Source organism: Ostrea edulis, chromosome 1 (genome assembly GCF_947568905.1).
Source record: "Ostrea edulis chromosome 1, xbOstEdul1.1, whole genome shotgun sequence".
Classification (NCBI taxonomy): Eukaryota; Metazoa; Mollusca; class Bivalvia; order Ostreida; family Ostreidae; genus Ostrea; species Ostrea edulis.
Window position 1 is genome coordinate 67,243,829 of NC_079164.1, and position 25,231 is coordinate 67,269,059.

The following is a 25,231-nucleotide window of genomic DNA, read 5'->3' on the forward strand; positions in this document are numbered from 1 at the left end:
CTCATGCATTGCATCATACAGTGTTTATTTTGGAGGGAAATTAAGGCTTAAAAATCAATTCTTTAAATATCATACTCTATATTGCCACTGCAATAAACATATACTGTTGACAAGTTCAAAACAAATTGTGCATACAATGAAGTGCACATCAATTTTTCCAGAGAGATACGGAGAAATCTGCTTGTAACACATGTTCTGTGCACCGGTCATTTGGTGTAGTTGTAATTAGGGAAGATATTATCACACACCTGCAATAGCCAGTAACATCGCCGATGGAATGTTGGTAGAATGTCTGAGTGGACGTATGAACCATAGATACACTGAAAATAAACAAGAGACCCATGGATGTACCATTCACCTGTATAAACCTGGCTATACACAGAGGTACATGGATGTACCATTCACCTGTATAAACCTGGCTATACAGAGGTACATGGATGTACCATTCACCTGAATAAACCTGGCTATACACAGAGGTACATGGATGTACCATTCACCTGTATAAACCTGGCTATACACAGAGGTACATGGACGCACCATTCACCTGTATAAACCTGGCTATACACAGAGGTACATGGATGTACCATTCACCTGTATAAACCTAGCTATACACAGAGGTACATGAATGTACTATTCACCTGTATAAACCTGGCTATACACAGAGGTACATGGATGAACCATTCACCTGTATAAACCTGGCTATACACAGAGGTACATGGATGTACCATTCACCTGTATAAACCTGGCTATACACAGAGGTACATGAATGTACTATTCACCTGTATAAACCTGGCTATTCACAGAGGTACATGGATGTACCATTCACCTGTATAAACCTGGCTATACACAGAGGTACATGGATGTACCATTCACCCATATAAACCTGGCTATACACAGAGGTACATCTGACAAACTTTGGAATCTTTCAATTGTGTTTCCAGGCATAAATTTCTCCAAAAAAAATCTCAAACTTGAGTTTGAGTTTTCTTTTAAGTCTGAGATTTTATTCATACTTTGACTGCTCAAATAAATCCAAGTTTCAACTAAAGTTTCCCCCCCCCCCCCCCCCCCCCCCCAAGAAATCCAGGCCAGGCTTACAATATGCCAAGACAATAAATTCAATTAATTTAATCCAACAAGAGCAATGCTCACGTTGCAAAATACGCCCATCCAATATCTTCAGTAAAGCAGTAGTAATCAAAGAAAGGATCAACACACAAATAAACCATTCCTTGGTAAAAAAATCTTTTGACATTTTCTCTAATATCAGAGAGCATTGGTAAAACATCAGTTTTAAGATGGCTTTGTTGAAGTTCAAATTGAAGATATATTTCCCTCTTATAATGTATAACTTCAGAAGCTAAAATATACTTGGTACCAACACTACAGAAACATATATACCAAGTTTGATGGACGTGGCCTTATCGATACTGTTTAACCTTTATAATTATTACTCATGAAGGTATGACCTTTTGAGATATTAAACATCTTTCTTTTACCAAGGGCAACATGCTTTGTTTTTTATTTAGCACTCCCTATAATCCTTCCCACAAGGAGCTGATGAATGAGTACACAGATTAACAGACCAACATACAGACTGCACTATACTATTATCTATGCCCACTTATAATGGTTGAATATGTTTTTGTCATCAAGTTTGATAATCTTAGCCTATATTAATTAGTACTGTTTCTATCTTTAGTTTGACCTTGACTTTGATCAAAGTACAGAATGTACTGTGAGTAGAACTTTTCAAATATTTAAAGAAAACAAGAGGGAGATGCACAGGCCTTGGTCATATACATGTAAGTATTAGTATCACTAAGTATCACTAGGCCCAAGGGCTATGAAATCTAGAACAAAATTCCTGCTCTGCATATCTAAGCTAAATTTTAATATTAAGCAGCAGTATACTTAAAACTTAAATGCCACCAAAATTGCCTATACTGACAAAAGACTTTACATGATATATGTAACATTAACACGATATGACTAATTTGGATCCGTCCTAGTGTCAAAATTCTGGGGTTGTGAAATTCACAATTTTGTTACATCCTTTTTTTTGCTTTTCCTAATATGCATTCAGTTTTTGTACTGTATCAGCAAAAAAGAAGTCTTTCAAATGATAGACAATAATCACTATAATAATATTGGCCCCACCCTGGAACCAAATGTCAGATATTGTCTTACCCCCGAGATCATGAAATTTACAATTTTTGTAAATCCCCCATCTAAATATTCATTTCGTTTCAATTTAATAACAAGAGCACTAAAGAAGATGCTGACAAATTGCAATAAGTCACCTGAGTAAACTCAGGTGACCTAAAACTTAATCATATATCAAAACTAATTCCATTGTTTTTAAAAAATTTAATAATCAAAAATAACAATTGATTAATATTTTCACTAAATTAATTTGCACATTTAACAATGGTTCAATAAATTTATACATTAATTCATTGCAGGAACTCAGGCATATCAATCAATCAGTGATGAACTTTCATATCCATATAGTGCCTAGCATGCAAGTTAAAATAATGCATGATGATCATTTCATATTGCTCATAAAAATTAAAGCTGTCAGAAGTGTATCTTACCTATAAATACACAATACATTGAACAAAAGGCCCACAGGCCTTATCGGTCACCTGGGTACTTAGTCTAGTAAAAAGTATCACTACTCCCAAGGGCTATAAACACTAGAAAAAAATTCCTTTATGAATATCCAAGCTACATTCTGATGATCAGCAACAGTATAAAACAAGATGTGTTAAATTCTTTAAAAATCTTCAATGCCCTCGAAAGTGCATATACTCTGATAAAAGGCTTTACATAATATAATATGTGTATCAACATTAAAAGATATGACTAATCTGGACCCATCCTAGAGTTAGAACCCTGGGTTGTGAAATTCACCATTTTTTGTACATCCTTTTCTGCTATTCCTAAGTATGCATTTAGATTTTATACAGTATCAGCAAACTTAAGTAAATCCTACATATCATTATGAAAATTTTGATACCACCCTGAAACCAAACCCTTATCCCTAGGATCATGTAATTCACAATTACTAAAGGATTACCTGCTCTTTTGAAATATCCATTTAGTTTGAATTTAGTATCCATAACACTAAAGAAGATGTTAATTGTTTTACATTTAAACTCTATATACTAAGTTTGGCACTGCCCTGGGGTCAAAACACCTACCCCAGGGATCATGAAATTTACAATTTGGTAGAGGCCTTCCTGCTCTACATCACTATGCATTTAGTTTTTCTTACACATGTGCAGTTCTATAAGAGAAAAGGATTTTTGAAAATTGGTCAATTTTGGGCAGTTTTTACCCCGCACCTTGGGCCCGAGGGGTGCAGGAGTCCTGAAATTTACAATTTAAGTCCCCCTTGTCCCAAGGATGCTTCATACCAAATTTGAAAAGAATTGGAATAGTAGTTATCAAGAAAAAGTTAAAAATGTTCAATTGTTAAAACCACACGATGGACACCAACCAATTGCAATAGGTCACCTGAGTCAGGTGACCTAAGAAAAAATCCATATCTGTTTTATATGGTGTTGTTGACATTTAACGTAGTTCCACACTCCTGTAACATCATAGGATTTTGCAAAGTCAATGATTTAATGACAGGAACATAAATTTTGTTGGAGCCTTTTTCAATAGTTATTGTAAAAAAAAATCTTGTTAGCCATAAAATATTTCAAAAGTCTTAGTTATATTTGAATAGCCAATGATATGTTTCAAAATATTGAATCCAAGGACAATAACTCTGTTTTCATTAAATTATTTAAAAAGTCCATTATGAGATAGATTTCCTTTATTTTTGACAAACATTTTACCAAGGTGTTGAGGAATTATTATCTGTGTCTTTTCATGAAATTATATAAAATTTTAATCCTGAGCCAATTTTTAATAGCTCAACTGTATGGTGCCAGAAATTGTTTTTTATGGGGGGTATACATACTCTGGAAGCTATAGATTTGAAATTATTATGGAAAGGTATGGATTTTTTCATCAATAACTATAACAGATGTATACATCTACTAATATAAACAAAAAAAAATGATATATAAAACATTCTATAAGGAAAATGCGTCCACATTTGTTTGTTTTTTAACATTTTGGAGAATAACGCTAATTCAATAATTTTGCACATGTCATTCTAAAACTTGATGAACATATTGAAAATGACATGTGTTTTAGTTATTGACATGTTTCCCGATAAAAAAAATGCAATTCAAAAAATATTTTGTTGTTTTTATTTTAAAATAACAACAAATAACTGTTTCCAATGAATTTCATAAAAATCTACATAGTGGGCGGTACACGACTTCAGTAGTGTCTGTAATGAAAATTAATATGGAAATCCTTAACTGTTTTGCCTTTTTTCATTACTCTGAATGTTAATTTATTTATTCCAAACAAACAAATGCTACCTAAACCCCAAAAATCCAGGACTAAGGACCCACCTTAATGAAACACATCTCTCTGTACTGGAATTGAGTTTTGAATATAAGTGTATGGATGTTTTCTATCGTGTCTGTTACGTATGAAAGTGTGATGTGGCTCACATAATCTCCCTTCAGTTGCAATATATCCATGTATACTGTGCTCAGCAATGGCATTAATAGAAACTTTGACAAGTTCAACTCCAAAAATACAATAGGCTTCTTTTCCTTATCATTGAAAACACGAGTACCAAATTTGACAATCCTAGCATCGTCAAAGTTTGACCTTGATCTATAACCTTGCAAAATAATATGCTTAACAGGTGTACCAAGTTTGATGATCCTTGCCAAAAAGGTATTGTTTTTTATTCTTCCCACAAGGTGATGAATATGAATCCCCTTACTCAGAATGTTTTAAACCAATTTTGCAAGAGACCAGTGATATTATGAAAATTTAAATGACAAAGTTACAAACATAGTTGCTGCATGGACACATTTCAATCAGAAACACTCACTCGAGGCTTTGGCTCAGGTGAGCTAAAATACAACACACTATCTGGTTATTCAACATCAGAAATGAATTCCAATGTGCAATGAAATAAATCATGTGTAATTCTTTTTTTATCTAACATCGACAAACATACAGCAACTACTGCACTATATTACAGAAAACCTAATTAATATGAACATGTACTAAAGTCAATAACGAGAGCAGGTGAATATTTACTCTACAAGCAATAAAATCAAGTGGTAAAATTTGAAAATAAGCAAAGAATCAATTTCTGTTACATTGTGTACGTACAATTATGAAAGAATGAATCAATTAAACTGCAGCAAACTATACAAGATAGGACCTGTCCATCCTCTTAATTTAATCATGAACCCAAGAAACATAAAACTAAATAAACGCAATTTATACAGAATTCCTTCCATCACATTATTCTCTGCATTTCTGGTCGTATTACATATTGAATTGTATATATTTATCACCCACTAGCTGTCTCATTCTTATTCTGTGTAGATCCTGTTAAACAGAGGACTGTTCTCTAAAATACTGATCAATAAATAACAGCACAAACCTCCAAACCCTGGACTTTCAGCTTCATGTGGTCCTCTCGGATATTTTTGCCGTCCTTCCTCTTTTTCCAGCAATAGCCATCTTTGCGGTACCTCACACGGTTCCTGCTGTACAACAACATGGAACCACTTGGTGGGCGAATCTTCATTTCCATCTTCAGCCATTCTTTGTGTTTGGAAAAGGCAATCAAAATGGATGCAATTTCCTGGAAGAAAAAAAAAGCAGCTTTTTGAGCAAGTCACAGATTTGATATTCAGACATATAAATTTTTTTTTTATGGATGGTGAATCTAAGGAGGTATGCTACACCAGAGGAATATGATATGGATGAAAAGTGGAAAATATGTACAACAAAATTTTGAAATTAAAAACTTTCAAATTTACTTTATTTATTCAAAAAATGCAGTTTTAGTAGAGACCTGGATCTGAAAAAATTTAAAACCCCTGCTGGACTCGATCCCGCAATCTACAGTTCAGTAGTTGTGCTAACCTACAGAGCTACTCAGCTAAGCGATGATTTTTTAAATGAATAAACAAATATTGCTGATATTTATATTTTCATCCACGTTCTAAAAGGAAGTCAGCCATTATGACAATGTAGAGTACCTCCTTAAGGTTAATCTTCATGATACCTAAAAGTTAGTTGAGTGCATGTTTTTTTGAAATATAATGCATATATCTACTGACACTTTGTAGGGAAAGACTTTATTCTATTTTTGGATATGGGTGTTGATTCAGAACACCTTTAAATGTTCTACATGACATTATATTACGATATTAACACCAATAAAATCACTGTGTGACGTATAACCCTTCATCTCTTACAAATATTGGAAATGGAATTTTGTGCTTGGAAGTTGATTTTCATCATCATACTTTTAAAAAGACTACACATGATTTAAAGCTATGGTGTTTCTAAGCAAATGATAGTCAAAATGCATGTACAGTGATCCCCCGCTATATTGCCCCCGCTATAATGCCACCCCTGCATATCGCCAAAAAAATTGCTGAGGTACAAATGTTGGCGTTATAACAGGGGATCACTGTAGTATATATCAAAACTGCCCATGTACACAATATGAGCACAATCATGCAAGTATTGATTATGTGACATAGTAGTGTTTAGTTTTAACAGTGACATCACATTATGATGTCATGCATATTGCTTAATAACTACCAATGAAAAAGCAGTATAATCAAAATTTGATACATCATTTGAAACTATTGTAGGAAAAGAAGCAGAATTTTCTCTCCAATATTCTTATTGCTGCACAAATGTCATCATTTCATCACAAAAATAATGATACATAGATTTGACAAAAAGCACAAACCAGTACCATTTACTTAAAATAACAATCAAGCAAGGCCATAGATGGGATTTGCACAGCAATATCATACACACATATCTCTATTTCCAATGTTTTTAACTTTGATATGTCTAACCAATTGAAAGGATAGTCATTTCCTCATGAATGTGAACTATGTGCATATGAATCTTAATAAACATAGTAAATGTAGGACTACTGGGAATATTACAACAGAAATGAAAGTAAAATGTCAATATATATAGAAAATAAATTTCATTTTTTGAAAATACATGAGGACATGATATTTGCAGTTCATGTGACATCATTGTATGACATGATGTAGTGCACTTGATTCATTTAAATATCTGTATTCACCATGTTGGAGTATGGATTATTGATTTTAAAAATGTGGGTTCTGTTGTTTATTTTCTAAATTTTAATTTGCACCTCACAAGGCCTAAGCTTATAAACACTGAAACAATTAATAATCATTTCCTGTGGAATCCAGAGTTTCACTTCATCCAAACAGTGTTACCAAGAAAGAATGGGAGATTTGGAAGAAACCATGAAATCAACAAATTCTCCACAAACATTGGTGGGAATAGAACACATGACCACATTGTTTTAATATGATAAACAAAATGAAAATTAATAACAAATTCTAGACAAAAAGACCTAACACTGCTGGATGATGAACACGTACATCAAACATCAGGTGACATTTCCTATACACAGCATTAAGAAACAGATTAAACAAATTAATTTTCATTCACAGTGTAACACACAGTTCTTGCATAAACTCTTTAATGCCATCTTGCTGATATCTACAATAAATTTTATATCCAATTTTCCAAAATAAATTGGATTTCCAAATACTTCAACAACAGTATTATATGTTTATGTTATGGCATTGATCTCATTGTTTGGAATACCCTGGAATATAACAAAATTAATACAATGGTTCTTTGGTTTCACAGAGGCAGTAGAAGATACAGCAGCTGTATTAATGGGTACAATTGTTCTTTGGTTGGGTGGAGGCAATATATCATATAAAAGCTGAATTGATTCCCACACAGTGAGCTGCTAAGTTCATTCATTGTCTACACAATTATACACCTACAGTACAGGTCTTCATTGCGAATCAATTTGGTTGGAGTCTCGTTCACTTGAATCTACAATGATTAGAGCTCGTGGGCTTCCTACTGAAGGCTTACAGCACTGTTTGTCATTCTGTCTGTCATTGATAGATGATCTTAGTGAATTTCGTCAGTAGATTTCACATCACTTTAAAATTCATACACTTGGTCCATCTCACCTCTAACTATACACAATCATCACTAAACCTCACAGATACCAAATTGGGGCTCGGATATGGTAAAGATTATGGAAGTAGACAATTTGCTGATAATGTACCTTGCATGCCAAATGGTTTCCATATAAAATGTATCATGTATTATATAAGAAAAATACTAACATATATATCTTACATAAAGTTAGCAACGCTGACCTGTGAAAACTTTACATAACGATTACGTATAATATTGAAATGGATATGATACTCATAAACTCATTGATTTCTGAAATATGTTGGATAACCATAGATGTGATGTTTAATACGTCCAGAGACTATGAGCAGAGTGGAGTGACTTATTAATTAATTGCTATGATTTCCTATCACAATAGATTTTATTTTTACTTTTTTAAAATATGATGAGATTTTAAAGATAACTAAATTTGGGCGAAATCTAGTTCATTTTTGTAAAGATCACAATGCCTATGATTTTCTCATAGAAAAAACACTTGTAGTTTCGATTTTGCCTTGTCCCCATCAGTTAGTCTCTCTATTTCTGATAAAAAAAAAAAAAAACTTCACTGTGAGCTAGCTGTTAAACAATTCAAACTCACGATTTTTTTTCTTATACAATTCTACTTTAGCTTTCAATAAGTTTCCTTGAATATACGATATATCAACAGCATATAAGTGTATCTACATTGTTCTTGTCAATAACAAGATTTCTGAATATCTCTTTCAGATGTAATTCCACCCATGTTCTGCAGTCCTGTTGTAAATGTACTTTAGACCCACTTTAGGGCAGTTCTATAAAAACTTAAAATTCAATGGTTTTTGAAGATTTATTTGTATGCATCTTCTTAGAATGTAAAACTTTATTCAAAAAGACCTCTGGGGCCAGGATCTGAAGCAAGCTGATTTAATTTACAATTAAGATGCATTTTCACAAACTGTATCACCTTGTTATCCATGAGATCAAAGTTGTCTGTCCCTAAGGGTCCATAAAAATTGAAGTTGCAGGTATTATTTTCATGCTGGTTTAATCTGTTGATCAACCCTTAATTAATATGGCATCAAGGTATTCTTCAAAAATATCAAGTAAATCATCTTGCACACAAGCAACCAAGTTCAGAGGAGTGCGACATATATTTATAAAAAAGACTTCTCTGATAGTCTTTCATTACAGTTCCGACTTCATTATGCTGCTAGCATCAGAAGACATGACTGCTGTATGATCAAACTAGTCTTCTAATATTTACTTGCACATTTCTCTCAATGATTTCTCTTCATCTGTTGCTTTGTCTACAATTTCTCCTTTTTACACAAGAGTTAAAAAAATGTAAATGCTAGATTTCATGGTATGAATGTTTTCTGAAATAAATTAATTTAAAGATGTAAGACTGCTCTTGCATTGTTGAGGAAGTAATAATGTTGATTCAAAGCTTGTTTCATCTTATATCTATTCTGAAAATGTAGACAAGAGCTCAGGGTTTTTTTTGACAAACATCATAATTATCTGGAAATGGATTGTTTGTATGAGTGTTAAAAACATGTCTTCTCTATCCATTATCAGGACTTAACATTAAGGAAAACTTCCACTTGTCCATCAGAAAAGTTCTTAACAAAAGGTACTTAGTTGTATGAAAAAAATCTGAGCTTTTTCACACACACAAGCAATCTGCTAGTGTGACATAGTAATACATGTTCCCTCCCAGTCCCAAGTCAAGTCATTTGCATATAATATTCTGCATGTCACAGAATAATCTTATGTCAACAGTTTAAGTATAATATAATATAAATAATGAAATATAGGAAAATAGAATTTGACAAATCTAAACATACTGCTTGGCCATGATGTCTGATCTTGAAATTTCATTTGTATCACCTTTTACAATTTCTCTAATTCTAATATTCAAAACATCTTAACAATCTGACATCTGCAAATGAAGATTTTAATCATGGTATCAAACAAAGCTTTATTCATATCCTCAGCCTCGAGTTCTATTAATGTGTTAGGAACAACCTCATCTCCTGTATTCTGCACAATATTGAATAAAGCATATAAACTTCTACCTAGCATCTTCAACAACCACAACTGTCTACCTGCATTTCTGTTGCTATGTGATGTCTAGATCTCTTGTGTGTTTTAATAAAGTCGAAAAATTATAATGGGATATTTTTGGACAAGAAGGTGGTTATTATTTTTCAATACCAAGAATACCCATCTCTTGTTAATATAGACATGGCAAATCAGATGAACTCTATTCCGATGGTGTACCTTATATCATATAGATCTAACACAATAAAAAAATACTGAGAACTTCGACAACAGAGAACAAGAACTGATTCAGTCAACCATGAGACAAGAGTTTGACTAACTTTGTTAAAATAATTCACCTGTAGAAAAATAAAACTTGATGTGTATCTATTCATTTGATAACCACATATCAAATTTTAGATTCCTAACTGATTGTAGAGAAAAGTCTGGAAAACTACATTCTGCAGTAAGTCCTATAAACCTAGTAAAAACCAGTTCACTGTGATGAAACTTAAACTTGATCTGTCAACATATAATCATTTGTAAATCTCATACTGAAATTCTGCTTCTAAAATCAAAGCATGGTGAAAGTCTGGAAAACAAAAAATAAAGTTCATTCAACCATGAAACTAAATTTTACAAAAGCAGAACCTGATCTGTAGGAAACTCACTAGATAACCACACAACACATTTCAGATTCCTAAGTTGCTATATTTGACACAAAGTCCCATGTATCTTGCAAAAATCACACATGTAAACATAAGTAGTAAACTACATACTAAATTTCAGCTTCCTATAAAATCAAAGCATGATGAAATAAGTGTGGAAATCCAAGTGAGACAGACTGACTCACAGATGAATGGATGAAGAGAAAACCTCTGGTCCCATTTGGTTCCACTGGTAGGGAAATAAAATAATCAAAGATTAACTTTTCTGTCTTTTATTCAACAAGAAAAAAATTCTCCAAAGTCTTCTTTGATATAATAAAAAAACCAATGTGTATATTTCAGGGAGACGGTATCACTATTACCGATGCCGCGATGCCTAACATCAATTCTAATTGCTTGAAATCCATCAAGCTTTCAAAGTGTCACCATGCAATCATATGATCCATGCATATCAATCTTATATGTTTCCTACACTATAGGAATGATGAACAGAAATAATGGTATAAGGTCAAAGTAAAAAAAATCTTGGGCATATAGTTTCCATGCTCTTATTAAGACATATCTGTGTATGACATTTGATGAAGGCACTCTCCACAGGTTGTTCAGAGATGAGCTGAATACAAATATGAGGTCAGTATAATATGGAATATTAAGGTTAAATAACTTGCAATGGACGTACTATTCGTTGTCACACTTTCACAACACGTTCCTGTGTTATGAAGTTTGATGAAGGTATCTTCAATGCAAAAATGGGAGGGACAAAACACACAAGTATAATGCCATGCTAATTAGATTGCTATGCATAAAAATGGACTCAGGAAATTTACAGAGATTTTGATCAGACAGTTTTATTTGATTGTTATGACTGCACTTTCTTAAGATATGAAGCACGTTCTCAACCACAGCACCAGCAAAACGTCTACACCAATATTACTGCAGCCAGATTAATAATGGTGATATAAATCATTTAAGACACTAAAACTTCCCTTAAATCTAAATTACAAATTGCTGCTGATTACAAACAACTTGGGTAATGTTGAGTATATAGGTCCTGCCGACAGACATTCACTCTCCAGCTCATATTGGCAACCTCTACACTGGTTTCCGGAACATGCTATGAGCAGCAGATTCATAATGAAGATACATGTATCATCCTAATAAGACAGCCAATACTAGTCTTCTGCAGAAAGCAATAACTCGATACAAACCCTTGCCACTCTGGCTGTTTTATTATAATGATTAGACTTATAGAAATATTTGAAAGTTCATATCATTCACACACTAATAAATCCCTACAATTTAGGTCATGCTGTTTCTCCATTTTCTACAGAAATCCTTACAATATTTCATTTATGAATTTAGCCAACTCCAATAATTTCTCTGCACATCATAATAAATTTTGCATCAACAATCTTAGAACTTTCTCTTCCATTATTATACTTTAGTGTTCCATTATACTTATACATAAAGTAATCTACAGAGAGGGTAAGTTGTGAAAAGTCATCATTTCCAAAAGTTGATTATAAAAGGAAAGAAATTTGCTTGATATATAATCGTGAATTCCACTGCAGACCAAAAAGTAAGCACTGTATTCGAAAACTTTCCTATAAGCTTATAACCTTTGTAAAGAATTACATGGACCTTAATACAGTAGTATAGCAATAAGACTGAATTTTAACCTACTAGTAAACACTAATTATTTTCTGAGGATGAAAGACTATCTATTTGCAATAATTAATTATACAGATGCTACTACTTGAAATTCAGTGAAATGCTCACTCTTTGCCAACAAAACGCCTTTTATCCTGTTATTGAATACCTTATATATATACACACACACACACCATATTTATTAATGCCTGGTTTGAAGATGAGGCCCTGGGGAAACAGGCTACACTATAATGGTAAAGATGCTCAGGGATAGTCGTCAATGTTGCTCATCCAGTCAGACACACATTAAACAGATTCATAAATTACCATATAATGGTTCTTTTTATGTATTTTTTTTAACTATAACTAAAAGACTACCAACAACTCTAGTACTGTGTCCATATTGTTTTTTTCTTTCTAAATTATCACAATAACTGATACATTTGAAAACTACAAAAATATCAATTATTCAATACAATGGTATAATTTTATCCAATATTTTCAAGACTGTAATTTTTACAAAATTGAACCATACATATGCATTTAGATTAAATCTGTAGTTTTAAATATCATATCACCTGCATCTTCAGAAAGTCTAACTGGTGCATGTTAAGTCAGAGTTTCACTGAAATAAGTTTTTGTGCTATTTGGAAGGCCATAGATCAAATCCCCTTATCAAACTGAGTGGCTTCAACATGTTCAAATAGTAAAGGGAAATGCAGAATAAATAACACTAAATACATCATGGAATCCACTAGAAAGTAACTTTTAAACAGATGCATCTAAAAATAAATACATGTAGTTGGTAATATACCTTTTCTAGATTAAGACTTCATTGAAAATACATGAGTATCCAAGTTACCTTCCCTAATCGTTAAAATCTTTCTGGGAAAATGCAACCATCCTACAAAGTTGAAAGCATTATACCCTAGGTGATAGAGACATTACCTCATTAGAGTTCCACCGATGACGGTACTGGGGAAAGTCCCTCGCTGGCCTGATGTCTTCTAGCTGCTTGGGGAGTACCCAATCCTTGTTCCCTAGAATACGTATCAATTGTTTCTATTCATTCGAGCAAGCAAGATCTTAATGAAAAATTAATTCTTAAAACTATATAAATCATCATACAATGTATAGAGAAATTGTAAGAAAATTAAGCAACGCACCCAAATTTTCCATCCAAATATCTTATTTTCATTTACTGTGTTGAAAATATTCATGATAACTACAGAGATGTAATATAATGATTTATCACAGTAAGCAGAGAGCAGAATTGGTTTGTATTTTGGTTAAAATGGATTTACTTTTAAAAGTGTTCATAGCAGGCAGACTCTAACAAACACAGTTTACATTAGCAAAAAAAAAAATGTGTTCAATTTTCAGATTAATCTCTAATGACTAAATAATGTACATTTATATAACTCAATTAATTTGGACATTTAATCTATGTTCATATCCAGTATAATTCACAGTGGAATCATATATCACGGGGGCTCAATATTCCTGAATTTCAAGGGCATTCCTATCCTCCTCAAAATAAATATGATTAAAACGTCAACAAAATACACAATTATAAAATGTATCAAAGTACAGACACCGTATCCTCCTAATTATATATTTACACAAGACTGTAAAATCTTGACAACCCATCAAAACTGTCCCCTCCCCCAAGTTATATGATTCCACAGTAAATAAAAGTGAACAGACATTTCATTTAGAAACTAATATCCTTTTTAGGAGGACAAGTCAGGTAAAGAAAACCTGTTGAGTGTGTCTGTACATGAGATGTACCTGGGGATGCCCTGCTATTGTCCTGGTGAGTGGAGGAGGAGGCTGGCTCTCCCATTTTCACCAGTCGTCCTGGCCAATTCACTCCATCTTCTGTCAAAAACGAAATGCTCATTACATCCATACCTAATCAGATCCAATCTACTACTATTCAGATTCCAATCCTAAGTACTCAGATTTCAATCCAACATGGAATTTGTATGAAGTTCATTAGTGAATGATCACTGCTGCCACACATCCTCGCAATGCAAAGTTTAGTGCAACACTGCTCTCATTTTCATTTACCTGAGGTGAAATATTAAGTGTAAAGTGTGTGACACAATCTGTGGTGTATATAGCACTTAAAAGGAAGACTTCCTTATTTTAAAAGACTTTCCTGAATGTCTGCTGGAAACTGGCAGAAGAAGGAACCTGACATTCTGTTAATAAGCAGGCAATTCACTGACCAACTCTCTCAGATCAATAGCATTCTCTGCTAAAACTTCTGCCTTCACATGCAATCATTCTCTACTTCCATATTCCATTATGGAATTATACCCTTGGAATAGGACCAACTCTGTACTTCTGAAAAAATCTTCTTTTTGTATCAATGGTAGCCATGCAATGTCTGCTACTGACTGGGTTCACTTCACTGAGACCCTGTCAAGACCAGTGCAGGATATCGGTGTAAGAGATGTAATGATTTGTTTTGAATGATTAGACAAACACATACATGTACCATTATTTTCTCAGCAAATTGCTCAACATTTATTTAATGTGGGTGATATTTGTTTAATCTGAAGAGGAACCTTGGCATCCAATGCATCAGATTTTACAGGATTTCCTAACACCTGAACTTATTTCTCCCACTTGCAAAAATGAAGTCCCAGATAAACCACACACAGATATCTACAGCTGACTTCAATAAAAGTCCCTTGGAAAAACAGCATTTATAACATTTCTTCTCATATTCTATTCATTTTCCTATATAGATTGACAAATTAAAGTATTTACCATATTCATGACTGAAAAATTCTGAGCTTTCTGAATGACTAAATTACAATAAACTCATAAAAATAAAATGCTATGTTCATCTCAAGGTGACTATAACATTCGATTTTTCCAACAACAGACCAAAAATAAATTGTGAATTTCCAAACTGTTATGATTGGTTATTCATCAATTTTAAAGATGGCCAATCAGGTATGTATCATTTGTTAAGCTCTGGTAGCCTGTTATGATACTTTAATTCATTCAGTACCTAATCACTTCGGACAGGGTCTTGCACATTAGCTGTAAACAAAGATGACTGATCATGTATGATTTTGTAGGCTCTAGTACTGGGTTTCTGTGTTTTAAATTATTAAACCATATAATAAAACAATCATTGTCTATTTTCTCCGAGTCAAACAAGAATATTCACCTTGACCTTCAGGCTCAGTAATTATAATGTACTTCTCAAAAAGGTCAATAACTGTGTATCATATGTTCCTACATGCAATACCAGACACTGAACAAAAATCTCCACTTTGAACTTTTACCTCTATCCAGGTGTATCAACTCTTTTGAATTAATAGAACAATGTTATAACAAAATGTAAAATTCAATGTGTATCTACTCATTCAATAATCACACATCGAATAAGTTAAGACTCCAGAGAACTAAATTCTGAACCAAGATCCATGTATCTCATAAAAATCAGTTCATATGCAATAATGAATTTTACTTAAACTTGATCTGTATAAACATACATTAGTAAATCAAATACCAAATTTCAGCTTCCAAAATCATAGCATGGATTTAAAAGGCCAGAAAAAGATAAATTGGAAGTTCATTCAACTAGGAAACTAAATTTTACAATATTTATTAGAATTTAATACATCAACCGTAACAAAAGTGAAACTTGATCTGTATCTACTCATTAGGTGGCAGTAACCATATGTCAAATTTCAGATTCCTAAGTTAGAGTATAGTGGAAAAAGTTTAACTATATTTGACACAAAGTCCCATATATATCTTGTAAAAATCACTCAACTGTGACAAAATTTTAATTTGATCTGTAAACACACTGTAGTATTTCAGCTTCCTAAATCAAAACATGATGGGAAAAAATGTGAAAAACTAAGTGGGATTGGCCCACTGACTAATAGACATAGCGACTGACAGACAGAGAGACAGACAAACTGTCACGGACAAACACCATGACAAACAGGAAACCTACAGTCCCTTCGTTTTCAAGGATAGGGGATGGAAAAAGTTTTTGACCTCAATTATTGATGCATGGAGCACACAAATTCAAAGACAGATACAATACATCATGCATCGGTGCATTGCAATATGAAACTAGGCAATATGATATATCAATGTTTTGTATTATTTTTCCATTCAGTATAAAATACATCATGACCAACTTGACATATTTCACTATTTTTCATAAAGTATTGTAATTCATTGTGCATTTGTATTGCATTGTAACCTCCTTATCTACTTAAAGTCCCCTGTGTGCACCTCAATATCTACATGTACCCCATGTTACCTAAAGTCCCCTGTGCACATCTCAATATCTACATGTACCCCATGTTACCTAATGTTCCCTGTGTACACCTCAATATCTACATGTACCCCATGTTACCTAATGTTCCCTGTGTGCACCTCAATATCTACATGTACCTCATATTACCTAATGTTCCCTGTGTACACCTCAATATCTACATGTACCTCATGTTATCTAATGTTCCCTGTGTACACCTCAATATCTACATGTACCCCATGTTAACTGTATACAATTATTGCTTTAAAAAAAAACTACCTACCAATCTTACAGAAAGTCAAATTTTAACATAAAAAGATCCTCTTTAATTTCCCTGCACAGACACAATTAAGTGGCAACAAACATCAACATACAATGAGCAAAGAATTTCATGAATAAAGAGAGGCCCTTGTATCTCATGTTACCTAATGTTCCCTGTGTGTACCTCAATATCTACATGTACCTCATGTTACCTAATGTTCCCTGTGTGTACCTCAATATCTACATGTACCCCATGTTACCTAATGTTCCCTGTGTACACCTCAATATCTACATGTACCCCATGTTACCTAATGTTCCCTGTGTACACCTCAATATCTACATGTACCTCATGTTATCTAATGTTCCCTGTGTACACCTCAATATCTACATGCATGTACCCCATGTTAACTGTATACAATTATTGCTTTAAAAAAAAACTACCTACCAATCTTACAGAAAGTCAAATTTTAACATAAAAAAGATCCTCTTTAATTTCCCTGCACAGACACAATTAAGTGGCAACAAACATCAACATACAATGAGCAAAGAATTTCATGAATAAAGAGAGGCCCTTAGGCACAGAGGCTGACCTAGGCTACACACTGACCTCAGGCACAGAGGCTGACCTAGGCTACACAATGACCTCAGGCACAGAGGCTGACCTAGGCTACACACTGACATCAGGCACAGAGGCTGACCTAGGCAACACACTGACCTCAGGCACGGAGGCTGACCTAGGCTACACACTGACCTCAGACACAGAGGCTGACCTAGGCTACACACTGACCTCAGGCACAGAGGCTGACCTAGGCTACACACTGACCTCAGGCACAGAGGCTGACCTAGGCTACACACTGACCTCAGGCACAGAGGCTGACCTAGGCTACACACTGACCTCAGGCACAGAGGCTGACCTAGGCTACACACTGACCTCAGGCACAGAGGCTGACCTAGGCTACACACTGACTTCAAGTGTATCTTATAAACAAGTCATTCTGGCTCTTGTCCATTATATAAAGTTTCAAGTAATTATCAATACACACATTACATTGGCTAACTAAGGCCTAATAATTTGTATTCAATATATAAAATGCTTACACATACATGTATACATATATTACATATTAACTCTGATCAAGTTTATAGCATTCAGTCATTTAACAGATAGAGATTTTGTAGTCGATTTAAATGGATGGCATAAGTATACAAACATCAGCTGTGGCTAGATGTCACCTCTTGAAATCAATCACAAATCTATATCTTCTCTGAATTTCTGACAAGGGAGTTATAAAGCATTATGCTCTAGACAACATTTCTAATGACGGAAATCCAAAATAAGATAAACTGATTTCCCTAGATAGCAGTTTTCACAAACAAAACTTGATATCAGCTATCTCATGATGGATTTCCTCAAATTAACGTGCAAGGAAAATACAGGAAATGTCGTCAAACACCTGCTGCTGGGCAAAACCTGTGCCATATATACTCTATTTCCTATAGTACAAGATCAAGCTATAATAAGCAAGTACATCTATCCTGCCAAATTAGCTTAATATGTTACTGATTTTTGAAAATTGATTAGAAATCATAATAAATGCTGATACATTTTCATTTCAAGGATACTTATTTTCTATGTTTATAATCTTCATTTAAATATTATGCAATTTTGTACTACTGCACTTTGGAAAAATCAATACATCACAATTAAAAAGATTAAGAGCATATTGACATATCAGAAAGTGTCTGCTGATTAGCAGAATAAATTATATTTTAATCTTATTCAAATTCCTATATTTCCTGCTTTCCTATCAAAGGCTCACTAACACGTCTAGTAATGTTGGGAGTCTTAAAAAGCTGACATGAAATCCTTCAGAACCTTCAATGAAATCAGATTCTGTAGTGAGTTCTGTCATTTTTACAATTATACAGAGCATGCTGCAAAACATGAAGTGGTTGAAAAAACTTCCCTATCTTCCGAGGGCATTATCTTAATAATTAGGCCTCTTCAGAAGCCTGCTAATTTGAAGTGGGTTTTGCTTTTAAGCTTTTACTTTTTGATAATTATGAAATTACTGACGAAAAGATCTTTTCTCTGCAAGATTTTTCTGCTTTCACTAATCATTTGATCTTCACAGAGATTTAGAGCTTTAGAAACACTAGTGGTGCCTCCTAATCTGGACAAAGATTTAATGTGTTGGAAATGTTTTCTGGAAACCTTGAGACAGACCTTGCATACACCAGTAATTTGTACAGGGCTGATTTTAACATATTTTATAGCATCAAAGTACAAATGCATTGTAAACATTTGCTTTCATGGAGTCTCCCAATTTTCCTTACTGATCCTGAATGAAATATCACCAAAAAATCTAACCTACAAGTTCCTGGCCACACAAGATTAATAGAATCCTTCACAGTACATGTGTGGGATTGGGAAATTCCATTGCGGGGACAAGATTCTCAGTGTAGGACGATCTCGGCTTTGCTGAGTCCTAGACAGTGAGTCCCCAGGGTGGAATTTCCCTATCCCACATGAGAAAATAACGAAGGATTATTTTTCTAACATTTCATCTACAGTTTATCAAATTACATGTAATTCTCTAAAGAAATTTACCAAATTTGAAATAAAAATTATAATCATTTGAAGATTTTCGAGAATTTGATTCTCTCTTTCAAATTTTAACTTCAATCTTCTTATTTTATTAATAATTGTCCAAGCCTATTTTCATCAGGAGTTACACTTAAATTGATTATAGATGTGTGTTTAATTGCTTTTAAATTTTGTTTTGTTTCAGTGAAAATAAAAAAATATTTTCAGAAATTAAGCCAAAGTGCCAGATAGAAATTTAAATATATCATTATATATCGATTTAAGTGATGAATGGCAGCTACTTGAAAATACAACCATGCAAGTAGACAAAGTGCTTATTTGTAAATTTCCGTGCAAGTTTCTTGAGACTGCAAATCACACAATAGGTAAATGGTGCTCACTCACAAAGAACAAGTGAGAGCCAATTTTTGACATTTCAAAAGAAGATTATTATGAAGGTACATTTGTATGGCTGATCAATAATTGCCTTTGTCACACATTAACCTATTCGAGTGTTGGTTTTTGAACAATTATGAGAAACTATGTGCTAGTAATAAATGAAGTCCCTGATATATATCATTGTCCTAAATTTGTATCTCAATTTTGCATGGAAATTAAGAAAATGTTACATAACCTTGAATCTTATGTTAAGATGTCTGCAAGTCATAATTATAAACATGATGCCCCTGCATGGCAGCAAAGTAATTATAATACCAAGAGAAATGTCTGGTCACAAGGAATACACATGTGAAATATGAAAGTCCTATCAACAATTTCCATTCTCAAAAGTTACGGTCTTGGTTCAAGTTTTTCAAAATAGGTCACACTCCGAGGTCAAAGGTTATGAGGTCAAACATTTTGGTACCAAAAGAATTAAGGTCTTGTCACATAAGGTATATAGACAATTGATATATAAAAGTCCTAGCTATCACCAACCATTCAAAAGCTATGGCCAAAGTAAAAGTTTCTGCGAAGTTGCAAAGCCCCTCAGCTTTTTAACATAACTGCACAGGATGCTATAGTTCAATATTTACATAATTATACTCTTATTGTTTGTAATTCATGGTGAAGCTAGAACAGACTCCAAATTTTAATGTTTTTTAAACTTCATTACCCCAGTAATTTGGTTGATATGTTTATGAAAACAATATGCTGATACTTAAAAACATCTATATTGATTTGCCCAAAATTTTATATGAAAATTCAGTATTTTGGCCAATAATTCAAAAATTTGATCAATAACCCCACTTCCTTTAGTTCCATCTTAAAGTCAAAGGCAACAGTTTGTGATTTATGTGCAATTCTAAAACTTGACAATACTCCTAATAAGTTCTTTTGAACTCTTACGTTTCATATGGTGGATTTTTCTGTATCTAAAGTGCAAATAGGTTATTATTTCCAATCTCGTAGCATTAAACTTTTTATATCTATATGCATGGTTAGAAGACATGAGTGAGTATTTATTTGATATAATGATTAATTTGTGTTCCTTATGTTGTGTTGACAAATTGAGTTTATGTGAATAAATTGTGTGAAAATCTTTAAGTGCGATAAGGTCATGTTTATCACACTGCAGCTCAACAACAAGCAAATTAAATGATCCTCCAGTTTTTCTTTTTGATTTCATAAATCTCCTTCAATGTAGAAATCAATAATATATACTTCCAAATAAATTGACAATACTACAAAACTCAGGTGCAAACCTCTTTTATTTGAATCTTGATTATTTTTTTTTTATATTTTTTTTTTTGCAATTTATCAGGGTCCCAAAAATAAATTGGCACTCCTTACTCATGATAATAAAATTGACAATGGGTGGATAGATAAAAGAACTTGCATAATATATCTTAAAATATCATTGCACAACTTTGAAGACTACTACAGTAAAGTTTCATCAGAAACCATCAAAAGACCAGGTAATCCCCCAGTCCTTTACAGTACTCGGCACAGCTACACCCCCAGACAGACACCTTGCTTTCCTGACTGAATGTGTGGCTATAAAACATACATCTGATTATTTACCAATACTTATGAAGAGGCAGTGTAACTATACTGTAATTTGCCAGATTTGATGATGGGGAATCAATAGTGGTCTCTGTTAATCAGGGAGCGAGATACTGCTACATAGTCTGTCATGGTGTGCCGCTATTCTCTAAAATCTAGCTAGGATCAATAAAATGTGTGTTTAATGACATCATCCGATATCTTCCGGTAATCATTAAAATTTGTCACCAAGCAACTAATCTCTTTAAGGACAGAAGAATGTTAGTTGCTTCACGGACCTTGTACTCTATAAATCTGATTATGCGGCTTTGGAAATAACTAAATACTATAGTTAAATGTAGAGAGTGCAAGGACTTTCAATACATCAACATCATAATTCCTTTGCATGATCCATATCATCTGAGTTAAATCTGTAATCGAACTCTTTTGATTTGGGATGACTCACTTCTAGACAAATGGTCTTCAATATTAGATATAATCGTATTACATATGTATAGCTGTATGCTCAACATTATCACATACTTATAAGATATCATTTACAGTTATGGGGGACACAATTTCCATGGTTTTTCTGATATGTAATATCAAATATTTGTTTCTGTATACATGACAGTCATAACCTTCCCATAATATTTATCAATTGTAAACTGCGCATTTTGAAGAGATTTTAAATGCGGGACCCACAAGTCACAATGAAATACAGGAGGCCCATTGACCACAATGCTCACCCAAGTCAGTCAGAGTTACCTTGGCCCTTTGGCTGTTCTTCAGTTCTGAAGATCTTAAAAAAGATTTTGCTACCATTCCTCTATTACCATGAAAATTTTGAATCCACATTATGACCCCATCCTCAGTAGCCCCACAAAGCCATGACTTAATTAAACTTGAATCCACATGACATTGAGATGCTTCAATATCAACATGACTAACATGACCTGCTGTTCTGGAGAAGAATTTTTTCTCTAAAAATCCCCCTTATATTCATGCACTATTTAACATTTTATGCCCAATTTTAGCCCCATTCCAACTCCATACTGAGTAGCCAGTGGTTTTTCAGAAGAAGGTCTTTTTAAATATATATTCCCATGTAAACGTTTGACCCCCTATTGTGGCCCCCATCCTACCTCCTGGAACCATTGCTTCAAACAATCGTGAATCTGCACTACATGATGATGCTTGCATACTAATCATGGTGTTGAAAAGATTTTCAAAAAAAATTCCCCATGGATATATTCTCATGCAAACATTGAACATGTATTGGTGGCCCCACCTACCCCTGTGGCATTGATTAAAAAAATTGAATCTGTACTACCTTTAATGATGCTTGTATGACTAATCATGGCCCTAGCTGTCACTCTTGAGAATAAGAGATTTTTCCCTATCTATTCTTTTGTAAAACTTTGATCCCCTATTATGGTCTCATCCTCACATCCCATCCCACATGGGAGCATGACTTGAAAAAACTTGAATCTGCACTACCTGAGGATGTTTGCATTTTAATATGACTAACTATGGCCCTGATGCTATCATGTTATGGAGAAAAAGATTTTTAAAGCTGTTTCACTATTCATTCCCACAAACAAATTTAATTTGTTTTGCTATTGCCCCCCCCCCCCCTCCCCTTTCCCTTTGCAGCCCATGATTTGAACATACTTTGAATACATCTACACAATCTGAGAATGCTTGCATATGACTAATTATGGCCCTGCTGTTCTTGAGAAGAAGATTTTTCCTATTTCCCCATTTAAAACTTCAATCCCCTATTGTGGCCCTATCATACTGCTGGGGGCATGATTTGAACAAACTTGAATCTTCATGATGCCAGGAAACTAATCTTTTCTGGCCCAGCTAGTGGTTCTTGAAAAGATTTTTAAATTAAACTACCTTATTTTTTGCCTTTTCTAAAGAAGAAGATAAAATCATAAGAAATATTAACATTGACAAAAACAATGATGACAACAAACAACAGATTTCGATCAAGAAAGCTTACTTGAGCCTCAGGTGAGCTACTAATGATCCAATGGTACATTAGGTGTACCATTTGCATGCACAGGATTCTGTGTACTATTGAATATCATTCTACACTATATCATGTATATGTACAGCTCTACAGACAGGCAGTATTCTAATTTCAGAATCTTGACAGTTTCATGTGTCACACTATAGAATTGTGAAGCACCACCTATACTTTATGAATACACAGAGACATTATACAGAGATTAAATGCTACTAAACTGCATCAGGTACAATTAACTTATAGCTATAAAAATATTTCAGTCATATCTATATAAACCTATCCTTTAAGCAACATCCAACAAAAAATGGGGTGTTTTTTTATACTCGAAACTAATTATGATATTCAACATAATTGGGGTTTTTTTTGGGGGGGGGGGATTTTTTTTTAAATACATTTTCATCAATTAGATCTTTCACTCTTGCTTAAGCTTTGTGTGAAGACCTCACATCAGTATCACTTAGATGCCTTGAAATATCCCACTACACCTGGGATCCAACTTTCACACCATTCCTCTGGAGAAGAAGAATAACACTGGTTGACCTGCTTTGCATGTGATTAATTTCATGATAGGACTGCTAATTATCCTCATTAAGTGATCACACTACTAATTGTATGAACTATGGCATTGGTACCTGTAGTCACTAAGTGAACGCCATTAGCTAAACTAATGCAGCCATTGGCAGTGTGCAAACTGCAAAATTAACAGCAGACCTATCTCCTCTGTCTACAGAACTACATTGTGTAAGAAATTCTTCTGACCAATTTGCCAATTGTGTTTAAAAAGAAATCATAGGAAAAGTAAATGTTACATGGCGATTGCCGCATAATAGCAGAAGCAAATGTATGGTCTCTTTGCTTTATGATAGTGCTTATGAAGGATGGTAGCATATGTGTCACTTGATTTATACAAGTTGTTTCACATAAAAGTGGTTATAAAGAAATGCACATTAGCACATTAATAACTAGAGTTTGTAATCTTGTAGCAGTGCACATGCATAGCATGTTATTAGGTATCCATTTCAATGACTGTGTCTGATCACTTTTATGAACCTTGTCTGCCTCCAGGTGCTCATAACTGGGAAATAAAATATGTTGTATCTTGTAACAATAAAAGATTAACAACTAAACCCAGACCTGATACTTCACCGCCCAGGAACACCAACTGTTTTCTTTATATTAACAAGATTAATCTATCACAACATTCATTTAAGCACTGTTATTTTAATGAAAAAGATGTTACTAGTATCATAAATACTGTTATGAACTAGCAGTGAATTCTAAGGAGTGAGTCATTATTTCCAGAATGGTCAAAGTACTAATATGGGAGAGTTCATGCAGTAAGCACCGGTGAAGACCATGGTAATTTGATACTGGAATAGATAAAAATATCAAATCCATACATATTAATACAGTACCTTGATCCAAAGAGTCGGATCACCATGAGTTAACCAGTGTGGATCATCAAATCAAACAAATGATTCTGCGCCTGTCAACGAGATGTGATCCAACTCTTTACATCAAGTTACTGTAGAAATGACCAATGTATTATAATTACCCTCTTATTTATTTTCAAA

General features: G+C 33.7%; 1 protein-coding gene across 6 annotated transcripts in view; it reads right to left on the reverse strand.

Moving 5' to 3' along the window:
• Positions 1 to 25,231, reverse strand: part of LOC125646527 (calmodulin-binding transcription activator 1-like) — a 55,359-nt gene that overhangs the window by 26,035 nt on the left and 4,093 nt on the right. For 3 of the 6 annotated variants that reach the window (XM_048872878.2, XM_048872897.2, XM_056157385.1), the window contains exons 2-5: positions 14,283 to 14,372; positions 13,440 to 13,531; positions 5,540 to 5,743; positions 249 to 320 (exon numbers count right to left, since the gene is read on the reverse strand). In XM_048872878.2, coding sequence (XP_048728835.1) covers positions 249 to 320; positions 5,540 to 5,743; positions 13,440 to 13,531; positions 14,283 to 14,337 — 423 coding nt within the window. In that variant the 5' untranslated portion in view covers positions 14,338 to 14,372. Of the gene's footprint in view, positions 1 to 248; positions 321 to 5,539; positions 5,744 to 13,439; positions 13,532 to 14,282; positions 14,373 to 25,072; positions 25,183 to 25,231 lie in introns of all 6 variants that reach the window. The other 3 variants (XM_048872883.2, XM_056157380.1, XM_056157387.1) reach the window with 2 other exon arrangements.